Source organism: Peromyscus eremicus, chromosome 7 (genome assembly GCF_949786415.1).
Source record: "Peromyscus eremicus chromosome 7, PerEre_H2_v1, whole genome shotgun sequence".
Lineage (NCBI taxonomy): Eukaryota > Metazoa > Chordata > Mammalia > Rodentia > Cricetidae > Peromyscus > Peromyscus eremicus.
Window position 1 is genome coordinate 62,445,776 of NC_081422.1, and position 17,630 is coordinate 62,463,405.

A 17,630-nucleotide genomic window follows, 5' to 3' on the forward strand; every position below is an offset into this window, starting at 1 on the left:
TTGGGGTTAGGTAGAAAGGGTGGGTAAAGAGAGTAAGGGTGGGCATATATAGAAGGGGTGGGCATAGATAGAAAGGGTGGGCATAGATAGAAAGGGGTGGGCATGGAATACGTAAGCTCTATTCCTGGCATTTTTTATATACACTAAGACAACCTGTGGACCCGGTTGGGCTGGAGGGAAGGGATTTGTGCTTGCCGGGTGGGTATTTGGTATTGTACTGTCACTATATACAGGAAGACTGCCACCTAGTGGGTAGAGGCAGGAGTGCTATGAATGACCTATTATGCTCAGGATAGCACCCTACTCAGTAGCCCAAGGTTAAGAAGCCTTCCTTGAGGATTTGTGTAAAAATTAGCTGCTGCTTTCAACAGAATTTCAGACAGGAGCTGTTGATCAGTTAGGACTTCTAGGATTGGACCACTGCCTGCCTCCCTTCCTGCCACTCTTTCATCCCTTCCCCATCTTTTTTTTTGGTACTTTACCTTTGAAAATCTCTAGAAAATGGTGATGTCTCAAAAATCTGAAATATATGTAAGGTAATTAACAATAGGTGATTTTCAGGCTCGGAATATCTTTTCCTCATGTGAGTTTCTTAATGTGACTATGTGTAGTTACTCAGTCCTTATTGTCACGTTGTACTAGTGAAGCAGTTTGTGGTAATCCATCCTCTTTCTTTCAGGTTGTGGTGACTTTGATGAAGAAAGCGGAAAAGAAAGGCGCACCCTTACACGAGCTGAAGATCCTGCATCTTGGGATGGAAGCCAAAGTAAAAGCCCACGACATGACTGCTGAAGCTTACCTGAGAGAAATTAGCATGCGGTGCTTTGACTTTCCTGGTAGGTGTGCAGGCCCATCTGTGGAAAGGCAGTGCAGGCCTCATGACCTGCGTAAACACAGTGCTGCATCCCGCACACTGCCTGCTGTGTGTGTTCCTGACATACCCAGTGTGTTGGTGATGGTGGAATAAAGCACAAAGACCCCTTTTGAGAAATTAATTTACTAGGAAGCCTAAGTTTACATTGATTTACTTGCACATTACATGAACGTTTAGGTCTGTTTTAAATGACGTTAGTAGGTGCTTGTAAAAAGTAAAAGTTGAACAAAACGTAAATATATAGAAGGAGACACTTAGCTTCAGCTGCCAGTCTCACTTCCTCCCAGGTGACTATGAAGTCACTGTTTAGTGGGTATCCTGGATTTTTTAAGTTCACTGTTGAAATTTGCAGCTCTCTGAATTTTATAGTTCCTGTTGGTTTAAACTTGCTAAGGATTCTGGATCATCTTTCAGAAGATAAACTTGGGTTGAGAATAATCCCTCCTTGTGTTTTATAGCTGCTGTGTATCATGTTAGGGTTTGTTCCTGCGAGGGTCATCCCTGTAGGACTAGTGTATGAGAGCTGTTACTGACTAGTGCTGTTCTGTTGTTAAGTTTTCAGTCTTCCACTTTTTCTTTCCAGTTTCTCAAAGCTAGACTTTTTGAGATACGATTTATAGACAGTGAAATACATTTGTTTGTTTTGTGTACAGTTCTCTCGTTAGCATTTCTCTGTGTAACTGGCTGGTTCTGTCTTACAAGATGCTTGAAGTACTGAAGGGATGACATGGATCAGACTTTCCTTTTCCTTCCAGATTCTAAAGGCGAGCCTCTGTACATTGTCAACTCCTCTAATGTGTCTGATGGAACTCTCCTGAAAATGCTGTTCACTAAGGTACCACCTGTTCTGGTTTCATTCTGTGGCTGTGATAAATACAGAAAGGCAGTTTAGTGGAGAAAAGATTTATTTTACCTTATAATCCCAGGCTACAGTCTATCATTGTAGGTGAATCGGGACAGGAACTTGAAATGCCCAGTGACATCACATATCCACAGTAAGGAGCAGAGAGAAATGAACACATACATATTGCCTGCTCATTTGTGCTCAGCTCATTTCTCCACTATTATTATTATTCCCTTGCCTAGGGAATAGTGCTGCCCATATCAGTTCACTGAAGACAGTCCTATATGGACATGCCCACAGACCAGCTTAATGTAGACAACCCTCATTGAGACTTGCTTTCCAGATGATTCTAGGTTTTGTGAAGTTGACAATTAAAGCTAAGCATTACAGTACCTCATTTAATTTCTGTGGTTAGTATCAAAGTATGAGAAGTTATTTATATTCCCCTCATACTTAATATTTGGATTTCACTCCTAAGTTTTTTTTCAGTCCAAGTTGGTTGATGATGAATTATGGAAGCATGTCAAAATCCTTTATACTCCACTAACTTAATGAGCTGCTCTGGGGCTGTTGAATAAATGGGAGTGAACAGTTCAAAGCTGTGCCATATCCTGAGGAGAAGTGTGTTATAAATGAGATAGCAGCCTTTTCCACAGCCCACCTATTTAGGTGCACTGACATCTCCAGGGTAGAATAAGGAGTTGGAGATTTTGCATCTGTAGAATATAGAGCATGTTTATGTGGTCAGTTTTGAGGGCATATTTATTTGCCTATAAGAAACGTGTTTGTCATCTCTTAATAGCATACTTTAAGATGTGAAATATATGTGTTTTCCACTGTGTGAAATTCTACTGTTTTTAACTCCGTGGTTTAATTATCAACTGCTTATAGGCAGACAGTGATGGACCAGAGTTTAAAACTGTTCACGATAACACCAAACAGAAGCTGAAGGTAAGTCTCTTGTCATTCATCTTAAGACTGGGTTATTGATGATTAAATGTAGCTTGGTGGCCACTTTCAGTTCTAAGATGCAAGACCTAAAATTAGAATTGGGGGCAGTAGTAACAGATCTAAAATTAGTGCATATAGAATTGAAATAACAGTCTTGCCAAAACTTGTTTCTGAAAAGATTATTTGAAAATGTGAATTAATTATTATTTGTGAAATATACAAATAATTTTTATTTTGAGGAGATTTTGCCTACTGTAGTTATTAGGCCTGATGTTGATGGCAGCATTGAACATTTGAATTCTCTATTGGCTTTAGGTCTAGAATAAAGAAAGGCTAGAACATGGCCTAGTATAGACACACACAGTCCATTTGAGCATATGTTGTCAGTGTAGGAATGCTTCCATCTCTTTATTTAAGACTCGTCAAGCTTGGCTGAGGTTAGAATTCATGTCTGCACTGGGAGTGGACAGAGCATTGGTTTGTTGTCTGGTAAGGACTGACAGTATAATAGTAATAAAAAGGATTAAAATGAAATTAGTAATTCATTCTTAATTATTTAGAAAAGGTCCTCAGTTGAGCTATTCTTGTGTTAGTTACATACACTGAAACACAACCCAGTGGTGTGACTGTGACCCCAATGACATGACCATCCCCCTAGTGGTATGACTGTCCCCACAATGATGGTGTGACCGTCCCCACAATGATGGTGTGACTATTCCTGAAACCCTCCTCTCTGATGTTCATTGTCTTAGGTTTCGTTTTCATCTTTGGACTTGGTGCTTCATTTGGAAGCTTTACTTTCCCTTATGGATTTTTTGTCATCTGCTGTCCCGTCCTCCGACCCTTCCTCCTCTCAGAAGGAATCTGAGCTGAAGCCACTTGTGGGGGAATCCAAAAGTCTTGCCATCAAAGCCGGTATCAGTCTTTCCAATACGCTCTCATAGAATAACTCGTGTATATGAAGCCAGGATAAATGTTAACACCTCCATGTTCACCGAGTCTAACAGCTCAGGGTGGTTTCTGAAGAAAACAGATTCTGCTCTTACAGGAGAACATGGCAGTTTATTGAAGAATTTGAAATAAGTGTTAATAGTAATCGTGTACTTCTAGTGGTTTCCCTCTCTGGCTCTTACATAAAATAGAATTTGTAGGTTCTTTACGTTGACACCTCTTTGTAGTCTTCTGTCCAGTAAAAGTGAGAAGGTAAGAAGTTAAAAGATGGCGACAGTCACGCGTAGCCACAGAGGCCCTCTTCAGTCAGTGCTGCCGTGCACAGCCGTTGTGAGTTCCTTTTGGGCATTGAAGGAGGATCTCACAGAAGGGACAGATTCACCCTGACCTTTCATTTCATCCCTGTTTCAGTCACACATAGAATTTGGTCTATGTTCACCAGGTGCATGACTTATAGTCTGAAATATTGGGCATAAAATACCAAGTGAAAAAAGAACATGTGCCTGATTTTTAATTGAAATGTTTACTTATTTTTTAAGATGATATAATAAGTTTCTGATTATTCCCAGCTTGAATTATATCTATTTTACTGACATCTTAAGTATAAAATTTTTAGTACTTTTCGATCCAAAGATCTGAACTTTTAAAACCATAGGAGGATAATGTTGTTAGAAGCAGAATTTCCTCTTCTTTGTTGTTTTGATGGTGTCTTGCTGTGTAGCCCAGGCTGGGCTTGAACTCTTGATCTTCCTGCCTCAGCCTCCTAAGAGGGAGAGCTTTCTAAATGTGGCCACCACACCCGACTTCCTTGTCACAATGTGCTTAACACATTAATATCTTTAAGAGAGAGTGTTCTTAGAAATATCATCTCATTTTAACATATGCATATACCATTCATAGCACAGCGGAGTGAATGGGGGCCAGTGTTCAGGCAACCTTAATCCAACCGAACTGTTCTCTGGTTTTGCTGCACAACTTGACTTTATGGTTTGTTTTTCCTGCACCAAATGTTGAGAAAGGAAACAGCCTGTCATGTTAGGGTAAAAAACTGAGAGCCCCAAGCTTTTTGTGTATAGGAAAGTTCTGTTTTCTGCATGGAAGACGGAGTTGTCAGGACTGCACAAAAAAATTAAACCCATTCAGTTGTGATTCTTTTTTATTTGTTTGGTTGTTTTGAGGTAACATCTCGCTATACGTAGCCCAGGCTGGGCTTGAATTCACTGTATAGCTCAGGTTGGCTTCAAACTCAGGCACTCCTTCCACCTTAGCCTCTGGAGTGTAGGATTTGCTGCCACGCTTAGCCTGGCTGCATTCTTCCGTACACATTTTGTGATTTTTTTTTTTTTAACTTTGGCATATTATGTGCTTTTCTTAGTGACTCTATCATAGAATTACTTATGAACCCATAGCATATAATCTAGAGAAACTGGGTTGGATCTTCAGTTAAAGAACATGTAAAGGACATAGTGAATAATAGGAATTTCATTGACTACTCATTACTGTTTCAATTTTCATGAATTATTCTTTGATCTAGTATGTCATGTGACTAGTTAAAAACTTTGTACTAATCAAATTCTAGAATCTAATTTAGAGGGTTTCTTTTCCTAGAGGAAAAAATAAAACTGCAGGAACATGTCTGCCTAGTGAGTAGCACTATTTAGGTGTTGTGGTTGCCTTTATCCATAACTGAAGGCCAACATGCTAGATTTTATATGAGTGGCAAAATCCGTATTTATATTGTCTTGATAGAGATATTAAGGGTTCCATTTGCACATTATATGATCTTTTTATTAGTGAACTTAACACGGTGTTTTACCGTCTTTGTACATCATTGACCACTGATTTCCACTGCTTTTCAGTGCCCAGCACTTCTGAAGGTGATGTGTTTGATTTGAAGATCACAGCTGAATTAAATGCCTTTAACATTTTCGTTTGTGATCAAAAGAGTAACATAGCAGATATTAAAATACATGGTAAGTAATTATTCTTCCATAGTAGTTTGGAAAGTTTAGTAAGATTTGTTTATATTGAAGAATGTATGCAAGCTTTGAACAAATGTACTTTGAGGCAATAGAGGTAAACTTGTTATGATTCATTGCTGACTTGAGATAGTCCTCATACATTTAAAAAATGTAGAACACATCTGAGGCTTATGGTTTTATGTGATTGCGTTTTCAGAATAAGATAACTTCAAACAGGTAAATATCATAGTAACTCTCAAGTATAAAAGTAAAAGTCATTTTCCTTTTTTCCCTTGTATCTCGAGCATACATAACATAGCAAAATATATTTGTGAAAGGCAGTTTTTTTTTTTCCCCTGTATAGCAGCCCTGGCTGTCCTGGGATTCACTCTGTAGCCCAGGCTGGCCTTGAACTCACAGAGATCTGCCTGCCTCTGCCTCCGATTGTTGAGATTAAAGGCGTGCGCCACCACCGCCCAGCTTGTGAAAGACGTTTTAAACTTTTCTTGTCAACAGCTTGAGTCGAGACTTCAGCCTCAGGTTATGCAGTAGGTTCTAGGAAAGCCTGCAGTGGCTCAGCCCTTGAAGCTGACCACTGGCCAGTGTGGAACAAATTACCTTTCTCTACCTTCCTTTCTCCTGTAAGTGGAGACATGGTTGTTATGAGGGTGGCATTTATACATTTATATGTGTGTGGACAATTCTAGAAGGTTGGAAAATCAGCAACATTCCATCAACACGCCTGTAGCTGTCGGCAGTCTCCCATGAGGAGCAGTGGTTTTCAAACCCTTACGCCTTTGATATCATGAGCATGACAAACTTTTTAAAATTTACAAGATTATAGATTCCTAGCCATAAGATGACGCTTATTACAGTTTTAATAACATGTATTTGTGAAGTGCATTGGAAAATACTGTCCCCCCAAGTGAGTGGCTCTGATCTCACCAATGCATAGGATATTGTTTTCAGAGAAATGACATTACTTTATTTAAAACTTAGTGGCTTTTATATTTTAAATTTTCTTGACTTTTATAGACAAGGTATATGCTGATTTAAAAGGGGTACAACCATTTTTTTAAGGTATCTCATACATGGGAAGTAGTTGTGTTAGCATGTCTGGTAGTAATTTTTATTTACCCTGTATCTCAGTAGTATGTTAATGCATTTAAGCTTGCTCACAAATAGGAAATATCTATAAATGGCATGTCTCCTGTAGGAATGGATGCCTCTATTTCTGTGAAGCCAAAGGAGACTGATGTGTTTGCCAGACTTGAGAATATCATAGTTATGAATGTTGATTCACTGTCCATTCACAAAAAGGTAATTACAAAGCCGATTTCCTGTTGGAGTGTGTTGTTTGGGGACCAGATGCCGCTGTTTATTTGTCTGCTGTACGTGTGGTGTCTGTCTGTCTGACGTGTTGGGCATACTAGGGCTGGAGCTGAAAATGGAAGGTTGATTTCAGGTCGTAAAGCCCACTGTGTAACGATTTGAAAAAGTTACTTCTGCCAAGTTTAGTGATGGGTAGGCATTCATTAATGAAGTGACGTTTGTAGGGAAGGGAAACGCTGACAGATGTTAAAGGTTGAGTTCCCCGGTTGTTTTTCACCTGTCAGACCCCTGGGTCCGGAGGGTCCAGTGACCAGGATTCTGTAGCTCCGCTGTCATAACCGATTGTCTTGTAATGTCAGGCTGTCTCTATTTTGGGAGATGAAGTCTTCAGATTCCAGATGACTCTGTACCCAGAAGCCACAGAAGGCGAGGCCTATGGTGACATGTCTAAAGTGGACGGCAAACTTAGTCTCAAAGTGGGCTGTATTCAGATTGTCTATGTTCATAAATTCTTCATGTCTCTTTTGGTAAGTTTATTTTTATTCGCATTTATTTCTCACGGAGGTCTAAATATTGTGGCCATGTACCTGAGTCTAGACAGTTAAAATTTTCACTAATATGGTATGTTTGTTAGCCTTCCATCACTGTGACAAGATACCTGAGCTTATAGCATTAAAAAGACATATTTGGACTCTTAGATGAATAGGTCCATGATTGCTTGGCTGTCTTGTTTTGGGGCTTGGGAGACCATCCTGATGGAGGGTGTATGCTGGTACAGGGCTGTTGACTTCATGGCTGCTGGGGAACAGAGAGGAGCGATGGGGTCCAGGTCCCAGTGTCCCCGTAAAGAGCATCCCCCAGTGGCTGCACTTCCTTCTATCAGGCCCCACTCTAAAAGTCATGGTGCATCAGTAGTGTCACAGCCTCGTAGCCCAATCTTCAGCACAGAATCTGTGGGGAACATTGAAGATTGGGACTATAATAAGGGCTGTATAATAAACACCCAAATGCTGAACAGAATGTTTTAATTAAGTAAATATTTTAAATGATGGTAAACTGTGGGAGTCTGTGTGAGTCCGGCTCTGACATGCTCCCACTTTTCAAAGGGCTCTTGGGTGGAGGAGAGAGGAATTAGGAAATATTAGGTAGAAAGATAGAGATGATAAGAAAGATGGAGACATAGGATAGCTTCGGGAGGGCCTGGGTCAATACCCAGCTGCCAAGAGGTTTATTCAAAAGGGCTTTTTATAATATGCCAAGGGGAGAGGCAAAAGACCTCCCCCTTGCAAGATCAAAGCACACTGTACAGCTAAGTGTAGACCCCTCCATACACCTGGTAAACACACCCATGGCCAAATCATCCCCTTATGCAGCCCTGCTGGGTAAAGCAAGCTCAGATTCTCTGACTCTGAGTAAAGTCTCACTGGATAGCCTCTGTGTAACCAAATGGAGGTTTTTGTTTTTTTTTTTAAATTATTGTATGTGTGTGTGTACATGTGTATTGTGTGTTGGCATGCATGCCACAGCATACCGTCTGCAGGTCAGAAGACAATGTTGTGGAGTTGGTTTTCTCCTACCGTCATGGGTTCCAGGGCTGGAATTCAGCTTGCCAGGCTTGGGCAGTAAGTGCCTTTACCAGTTGAGTCATGTTACTGGCCCCCAAATGGAAGCTTTAATCCTTGTTTAGAACATAAAAAACTGTCATTCTCATCTGGGAGGTGGTGGAGCACACCTTTAATCCCAGCACTTGGGAGGCAGAGGCAGGCAGATCTCTGTGAGTTTGAGGCCAGCCTGGTCTACAGAGCGAGTTCCAGGACAGCAAAGGCTATACAGAGAAACCCTGTCTCTAAAAACCACAAAACAAAACAAAGCAAAAACTATCATTCTCTAATGTTTTCATAGTTACATTTTGGTATTTTATTTTTATTTATGTATGTATACATACACACATATGTATTGTTTGATTTTTTAATACTTGGTTTGCTTTTTTATACATAGGATCCCATATAGCCCAAACTGGCCTCATGTTCACTGTGTAGCTGAGGATGACCTTGAATTTGTGATTCTCCTGCCTCTACCTCCTAAGTGCTGGGACTAAGGGTGTACACCACCACACCAAGCTATTATTTTTATGTATTTTACTGTTTGTATTATTTGATATTGTTATTTAGGGCTTTTCAGTATTAGTTGTTTGGTAGAATGCCCAAATGTCATCATGTAGTTGAAGAACAAATATTGAAACTTAGAGTTTCGATTATATTTGTGATGAACCAGGCCATGAATTTCTTATTTTTACTGGGCCCTTGCAAATACCATGGGCTGAAGAGTTTAAACCTTCCAGTTTAAGAGCTTACTGGTCAACCATTTCTACCTAAATCATCATGTTTATGTTTCTAGAATGTGTGTGTCTTGGGGTAGTAGAAGAAATGACGTCACTCTTGTGTGATTAATGGATGCATACTAAGAATATTGTTTTTAGATTCTTCATTTGGAAAATACTTTATTTTCAGTTGAAATGGAGGTGAAGTATATCTTACCACAAATAACTTTTGATTCTTGTTAATGATTGCAAGATGATAGACAATTTACCATGTTTGACATTTCTGGTACATTACAAAACCTTCATGAATAAGCTCTTAAGGCATTAGTTGCCAAGAATAAACTTTATTCCCACATCCTGAAAGCACAGAGTGGAGCCTGCTGTGGGATAAAGTGCTGTCTGACATCCTTTTCATTTAAATTCCAGTTTAAGATGCCTGGTCATTCTGAGGGAAATGGTTGCTTAAGTCAAAAATAACATTTCTCTCACACGCCCTCTTTATTGAGCTTTCATTCAGAGTAAATGCTTCTGCAGGGTATTCTGTGGGGGACTGTGTCTACCTGCCATTCTCTCCTAACAGAGCTTCCTCAACAATTTCCAAACTGCCAAAGAAGCCTTGAGCACAGCCACAGTCCAGGCTGCTGAAAGAGCTGCGTCCAGCGTGAAGGACCTGGCTCAGAAGAGCTTCCGGCTTCTGATGGACATCAATTTGAAAGCACCCGTCATTACTATCCCCCAGTCTTCTGCGTCACCTAATGCCGTTATAGCGGATCTTGGCTTAATCAGGGTGGAGAACAAATTTAGCTTGGTTCCTGTGGAGCGCTTCTCTCTTCCCCCAGTGGCTGATAAGATGAGCATCCAGCTTACTCAGCTGAAGCTCTCCAGGTATGTGTGTGTCAGCCAGCTGTTCGTTGCCTTCTCTGCATTTTTATAAATTTATTTTCACCTACAGTAATCACTGTGCTGATTCACAATTCTCATTCTGTGTTTATTTCAATTAGGAAACTGACTCCTGCTTTCTGGCCGGTAGTTAATAGTAGTATGCTTTGTAGGGCCTGTGTTTTGTCTTAATAGTTTTATAATATGGTTATTTTCCCCATTCTTTAAAAATGATTATAAAATTAAAATTTCCTAATGAGGAAGGGGCGGGGCACATGCCTCTAGTCCCACCTACTCAGGATGTTGAGGTGGGAGAGTCATGAGCTCACAAGTTTGAGATGAGCTTACCCAACATAGTGACACCTTATCTCAAGATAGAAAAAGAACTCTATATTTAGCAACATTTATTTATTTTTCTTAGTTATACATAGCTATTTATTTTTCTGTGTGATAGAGATGTCTTCCTGAATTGTAGTATGATTTAAGATGTTCACTCCTAAACCTTGTAACATTTAGGAGTTTTCAGTGAAGCATGCAAGAGTCCATAAATCAAAATATGAAAGCCTTGACTCTGGTGAACAGCAGTACTTACCTTACGTGGTTATGTAAACAGTTAGTGGTGGACAAACTAGAAATGGCTGTATATGTTCGTTAACTTGTAGATTTGATAGGTTTTTCTCCTGCGTTTGGAGAAATAATACTATGTTAAGGCTAAATACACAGTGACTTTCTTAATGGTTTGGTTTTGGAAAGGTCTGGCATTGGCTTACACAGCATTATACTAGTGCTCTATCAAACAGTCCTGGTGACAGTAGACATATTCATCAAATCTGATTCAAAGTTTATCTGAGTTTATTGTTTCAGATAGCTGTGCATATAAGCCTGATTTATTCTGATGGGTTGACATATGAAAAGAAACATGTTCTAAAATAATCCTGATCACAGCTTTTGAATGTTCAGGAAAGTGTTATAAAAGCATACAAAATATGGCCGTCCAAATTTTATGATATAAATTAAAAAATATGTGGATATTTACAAGAAATCTTTGTTATTCTTTCAGAACTGTTTTACAGACCGACTCACTTCAACATGACATTGAAATCTTAAAACCAGTGAACATGCTTTTGTCTGTTCAGCGGAATTTGTCAGCAGCATGGTACACAGAGATTCCAGGCATGGAGATAAAAGGAAAACTTCAGCCTATGCAGGTGAGTATGTAAATTGTAGAAAGTGCTGGGTAGGCTTGTATTGCTCACAGTGCGGTTTCCGGTGTGTCTGAAAACCACAGTGAGGTCCTTGTCCCACACTGTTCTTTATTTCACTTTAGTTAGATACTTGGGAAAGCCAGGATGAAGCCTCAGATGAAGCCTGTGGGGAATCTACTGAAAAATAATATTTTTTTAAATTAGAAAATTTGATTAAATTCTTTTTTGCTTTTTTGTTTTTTGTTTTTTGTTTTTCGAGACAGGGTTTCTCTGTGTAGTTTTGGTGCCTGTCCTGGATCTCGCTCTGGAGACCAGGCTGGCCTCGAATTCACAGAGAACCGCCTGGCCCTGCTTCCTGAGTGCTGGGATTAAAGGCACGTGCCACCACCACCAGGCTTAAATTCTTAATGTAGTAAAATTGTCAGAGAATTCAAAGTGATGCTCAGATATCACATTCAAAACAAAAGTTTTTTTTTTTTTTTTTTTTTTTTTTTTAGTTTAGGGATGTTTTATTGATGTGTGATTTGCCTGTGTTGAGATATAACAGCTTGACTAGTATTGCACTGTATAGGGACTCTCTTTTATTTAGAAATAGTTATTTGAGTAGGCATGTGCATTTCTTTAGGAGGCAGCAGTATTTCCAGTGGCACAGTTTGGGTGTGTCCAGGTTCCTGAGGTCAGGGGTGCAACCAGGAAGGAATCAGTGGATGACCCCAGTAACGTGTTTCCTGGAGGTCACTTCAAGTGTGGGGCCCACTCTCAGTATTGTCCTCCAGAGGTGTGGAAGGGCCACCTAATCGGTGATGCAGTTTCTCAAGTTAGCTGCTGCCCAGGCCGGCCTGATGGCTTGGGTGACATCACAAGAAGGAAGTTTTAAAGTTGATGCCCCACATGTTACCAGAGGACTGGCTTGGGATAAGCAAAAGGTCCTTGGCTATTACCTGGCGCTTCGCGTTCCCCCATCATCAGATAGGCAGGAAGCTAAACAGTGCTTGAAGAAGATGCATGTATGTGTTTTGTGTGAAGTTACATGCAAATGCTTAAAACGGCTCACACGCAAGTGCTTCTACACGCTTTGAGGACTTGTGTGTGTGCTGGGGGAGGGAGGGCTGCCCAAGGAGAAGGATGAGAAGCTTCCAAGCAAAGCCCGAGTTAGTGGATCGTAGTAGCCGGTGGCAGTCTCGTTCAGTCTGGCTGCTTCATGTTGTGCAGCTCTCCACTGTAAAGAATGCTATTATTCATGTCCTAAAGATAAAAAAGACGTGCACTAAAGAAGCTGAGAAACTTGGCTCACACACAGCCTAAAGGCGTAGAGCCGATACAGACCTGTCTCAAGAGCCCTTTATTCTTCTTATCTCACATGCCCTTTTGTAAAGGTAAAAAGGGAGATGCTGCTTTCCTGGTGTGCGTGATGGCTTAGGGAATACTTGGTAGTCGGATTAGTTATTGCTAAGCTAACCATATGTTTTGTGTATGTCCAGTTGTGTCTGTGTGGAGAACAGAGCTACAGAGAAAGAGAACATCTCAGTTCTGGTAGAGACCAGACACTGAGCACCTCCCTGTCTTGAACTTGGAGGGAAGCAAATGGTAGCAAAGGAGCTAGTGCTGGATGAGATGAGAGAGGGGCAGAGTGGAGACTGGAGTGAAGCCTAGGAATAGGGTGGTGTGGTTCCAGGTCAGGCAGGAAGGGCATTGGGTTCCAAAGGGTCTGGCTGCACTGGAGGCATGTGTCATCCTAGATAAGACGAAATACTTCTCTACTGATGCTGGGGTCTCAGCACATGCATTCTCCCTCCCTCCCTCTCTTGTCCCCTCCCTCCCTCCCTCCCTCCCACTCTCCCTCTCCCTCCCTCTCCCTCTCTTTCTTTCTCTCAAATAGATGAAATAGATAAATCATTCATTCCTGAAGCTATAAAGGCATCATATTCTATTTTTTCTTACATCATGTAAACAAATTATTGGTGGTTTTCAGGTTGCTCTTAGTCAAGATGACTTGACAGTTTTAATGAAAATTTTGCTGGAAAACCTTGGGGAAGCTTCTTCACAGCCAAGCCCTACCCAGTCTGCACAAGAGGCTGCAAGAGTGAAGAGAGATACTCGGAGTGGGCCTGAGTACTTTAAAGGTAAAAGCTGATGAAGAGTTTTGTGTTGGTATCAAAACATTAACAGCATCATACAGTGTTCTGTTAGCTCTGTAGCACAGTGCTGTGAAAGGATTCAGCATTCTTAGTGATTACCCTGGAAGGTCTGCTGGAGTTGGGGCTCCTATTGAAGCTCCCTCAGGTGGGTGTATACATTGTCTGTGACAAGGGGAGAGCCAATTGTTCTTGCCTGCATAGTGAGTATTTGCCCTTGGTTTGTGGAAGCTAAGTTTGCTGAATTCACCAGGCACTGAGGTGGGCGCTAAGCTGGCAGGTAGTGTAGTAAGATGCCATCATAATTCAGAGAGAAAAGAACCATGGTGTGTTGACTGAATCATGAGGAAGGAAGGTATTCTCTTACAGTAGTAGTTTTATACCTGGCTTTGATGGAGATATGGTGCTCTGAAATGTGTCAGGGAATTTCTAGGTTATTAAAATTAAAGGTTTTAAGAGTACTGTGGCCCTTTAAATTCAGCCATTTGAAGGGGAACATGGGATATAATTTCAGTTATTTTTCTTTCTTTTCTAATTATTTTTGAGGAACACTCTCACTTTGTAGGCCAGGCTGGGCTCGAACCTGTGATGGTTCTGCCGATTCAGTCTCTGGGTGCTGGAGTTACAGGTGTGCCCCACTGTGCCCTGCTTGGCATTGTGCATAATTTAAAGTCATTGATGTGGATCGCAGGTGTTCTTACGGGATAGTCAATAGGTGATATTTCCAGAACTAAAGCAAGATAAAGGGCCCTTTCCTCCCATGAACCCCTCCATACGGCTCCATGTGCTTCACTGGTGAGGCTGCCATTAGTAATTACTGTTATGATACCAACATTACGTCTATAGTTAGGCTGAGCATGTTTTGGGATCCTTAGAGTATGTAAAAGAGGTTTCTGGTTTAGATGGTTGAGACACCAGGGTCATCCTTCAAGTTTGGGTTTGTATTGGGTATATACAAATGCTAGATAAGTAGACTGTTGTTGATAGGACACTGTGGAGATGAACAAACGTTGGAGATGAATGGTCTCGTCGGGTTTAGCTGTGATCAGCTTTGTGTTTCTGGTTCTCACTTTATGGTTAATGTGACACCTGGGAACGTTTATATGTTCATATACAAACTGCAAATACAATGAAAGATTGGAACAGAAATTGTTTTCTGAAAACATTGAGTAAAAGCTCCAGTATTTTCCAGCCTGGCAAAGCCTTGCTTTTCTAGTAATTTTCCTAAAGAAGGACCCCGAGTCTCCAAAAGGGTTGTAGACTTGCTTTATTAAAGCATTGAACCAGGATCTATTGTGCATATCCTGTCTGTTTAAAGACGGGAAGGAAATTGAAATTACTTCAGGAGTCCCTTCACGCCAGTATTCCAAGGCTTCCTCGTCACAGTGCACTCCAGGTCTGCTAGTGAGCAAGTCTTCTCTTCTAGATCATTAAAGATTGTGGGAAGAGTTCTTGGCTCGCAGAAGATCTTGGCCAGCTACCCAGTCTAGGCAGTGTTTGACTTTACTGTACATTCAGTTTCATAGTGTCTTGAGGATGACCAAAGCAGTTAGGAAAAACGTGCTGTGGTAATTACAAGCTGCAGTAACTGGCCTTACTTTGAAGGAATGTTTTAAAAAGTTGTTTTGATATTATTTGTAAGATCATTTTTTTCTGTAGTCTTCCTCTGCCATTTTGCCCTTTATTAACTATGTGGTGACCAGCCATTGCCATTTTTATTAATTGTCTGGTGAGTTATTTAAATATGATAGAAAGTATGATACAAATTTAGAATAATGACCTACCATCCCAACTTTAAAATGTTTAAAATAATGTACCTACCTAAGAGATGTGTGATTTTCTTATTCCTGTTTGAACCATCAGAACAAGAGTTGACAGACTCAAAGCCCCCTGTGGATCAGACTGTCACCCTTCAGTTTGCCTTCCACTTCGACTCCCTGTCCATCATCCTTTATAACAATGATAGCCACCAGGTGAGTAGTACATTTTTTTTTGTTGCCAGAGATAAATCCTTTGCTCTTGAGAGTTTTTGTATGTTGGCATTTTTTGTTTTAACTATTAATAAAATTCAATGCATCTACAAAGCACTATTTGGCCTGAAAAAATGTACATGGTTCTCTATGCTCAGCCTGGTTTGTATTCTTACCAGTCCAAGGAAAGGTTGTTCAGGGTTTCTCTCTTTCTAGTAACATACACCAAAATACATTTTATCCATCACTAATAGAGGAGTTTTCCATATGACTGACTGGCCATATGTTTAATTTTATGTATTAGTAGTCATCACTATTTAGGAAGAATAATGCTGTCTTTGGAGCCCTACATGATTATGTCTCAGTCAGTAATAGATAAGCTTGTATATAATAAGTCAAAAGTGCTTTAGAAAGCCATTTTGTACTGTATAGTATCTTGTAATAAATATTTTTATTTTATAAATTAGTTATGTCATATGTTAATGCCTATAACATGTCATATAATACCCACAGTCTATATCTATTATAGAGTTTATATCTGTGTTCATATGCATTTCACATGCTATTTGCACTTCATATTTTCTGGAAGTTATACAATATTCATACGTTTCTCCAGTTGAGCTTTATGATAACATCTGTCGTTTGTGCAGTGAACTGCCTAAAGTTCTAGTGTTTGGTGCTCATTCACATCTCAGCAAACGCCTTTACTGAAAGTGCAAGTTCCACATAGTCTTCATTTCACTTAAGGACAGTCGTCTGCTGATCTCCAGCCTGAGGATGCTGCTGCTGTCTTCAGCTTCCTTCTTTAACCTTACTCTTGTAGACACTGCATACTGCCACCTTCCTTTTGGTGCATATCCTTATTTGTCTTATACTTTTCCCCCTGTCGTTTCTCACTGCTTTATTTGAGACTCTTCTGAGCTCACACTTGTAGTGCAGTGGCTTCCTTTATCTCTACTAAGCAGTGGTACAGTTTGTGTCCTTAGTAATTCTCATGGAACCACTTGGAACTTTTTACTTTGCTTAGAAACATTCACTGTTACAGGGCATGAGCCTTGCCTTATCTAAAAACCACCACTCTAGACATCTACGTCAGGGAGTGATTGGAGATGTCTTCTGTGTGTTAAAGCATCAGCTGTGTGACAGGTCCTTTCTGTCAATAGTTACACAAGTGTGTGATTATGTCTGTGTTTATAAGTTAAAAGCACTCTCTTTGCCAGTAACACGACCATTCTCACCTCCCTGCAGTCACTGTACTGTCTGAAATTAGTGAACTTGTTGAGTACTGGCCCGTGTGCCAAGGGTTCACACAGGCACCTGAGTGTGCTCATGTCCTCACCCGTGTTCATAGTACTCAGTTCGGTTTGTGTGACTTGGCACTTAGAAACGTTGTGAGTTGGTTTGCATTTAGGCTTTGAATTAAGTAATGTGCTTAAATGTATTTATAGTATTTAAAGATCACGTATTCCTTTGCTTGGAAAATGTACTACAGGAGTCCAGACTTTCATTTCATAACGACAGTTTCCGTCTTGGTGAGCTCAGACTGCACCTGATGGCCTCTGCAGGGAAGATGTTCAAGGATGGGTCTATGAATGTCAGCCTTAAACTGAAGACGTGCACTCTTGATGATCTCCGAGAAGGCATTGAGAGAGCAACATCCAGGTTTGTCAGATCAGGGTTTCTGGTGCAGGGTTTCAGGTGGATGTCAGCTGCCATTTCGAGGTATGGATCCTAGGGAGAGTCTATCCTGTGGTTGTATTTTCAGAATTGAATTGTGAGAAGGTATAATGGTGCCCTCTGATCCCTCTGCTTCAAACTTTAAATGAAAGGGGAACTGATTAGTAAAACCAAGTGCCATCTTAACCATGACAACTAGAGGATTTAGGAGTTTTAATGGCTAAACCCACGGAGGATTGGTAATGTGTTTTTCCTGATGATTGTCAGTAGGCAGAATTATTATTTTTCAAAATTCTTAAATTTGTGCATCCTTTTTTTTCTTGTTTATTTTGTCTTTGAAAACAATTCTACAGAATTTCTTTCAGTTTTAGTAGGAATATACTCTGTAGCATTGTCACATTATCAACCCATTTTGAAAGATTAACTTTGCCAGCTGATGGTGGCACACACCTTTAATCCCAGCACTTGGGAGGCAGAGACAGGCAGATCTCTGTGAGTTTGGGGCCAATCTGGTCTACAGAGTGAGTTCCA

At 40.4% G+C, this 17,630-nt stretch overlaps 1 protein-coding gene across 1 annotated transcript in view; it reads left to right on the forward strand.

Moving 5' to 3' along the window:
• Vps13c (vacuolar protein sorting 13 homolog C) overlaps window positions 1-17,630 on the forward strand; it is a 152,753-nt gene that overhangs the window by 82,143 nt on the left and 52,980 nt on the right. Inside the window, exons 37-48 of the mRNA XM_059268181.1 lie at window positions 680-836; window positions 1,630-1,709; window positions 2,610-2,669; window positions 3,422-3,584; window positions 5,480-5,593; window positions 6,798-6,901; window positions 7,273-7,440; window positions 9,814-10,118; window positions 11,173-11,320; window positions 13,290-13,440; window positions 15,316-15,425; window positions 16,915-17,084. Of these exons, the coding sequence (XP_059124164.1) occupies window positions 680-836; window positions 1,630-1,709; window positions 2,610-2,669; window positions 3,422-3,584; window positions 5,480-5,593; window positions 6,798-6,901; window positions 7,273-7,440; window positions 9,814-10,118; window positions 11,173-11,320; window positions 13,290-13,440; window positions 15,316-15,425; window positions 16,915-17,084 (1,730 nt within the window). The remainder of the gene's footprint in view (window positions 1-679; window positions 837-1,629; window positions 1,710-2,609; window positions 2,670-3,421; window positions 3,585-5,479; window positions 5,594-6,797; window positions 6,902-7,272; window positions 7,441-9,813; window positions 10,119-11,172; window positions 11,321-13,289; window positions 13,441-15,315; window positions 15,426-16,914; window positions 17,085-17,630) is intronic.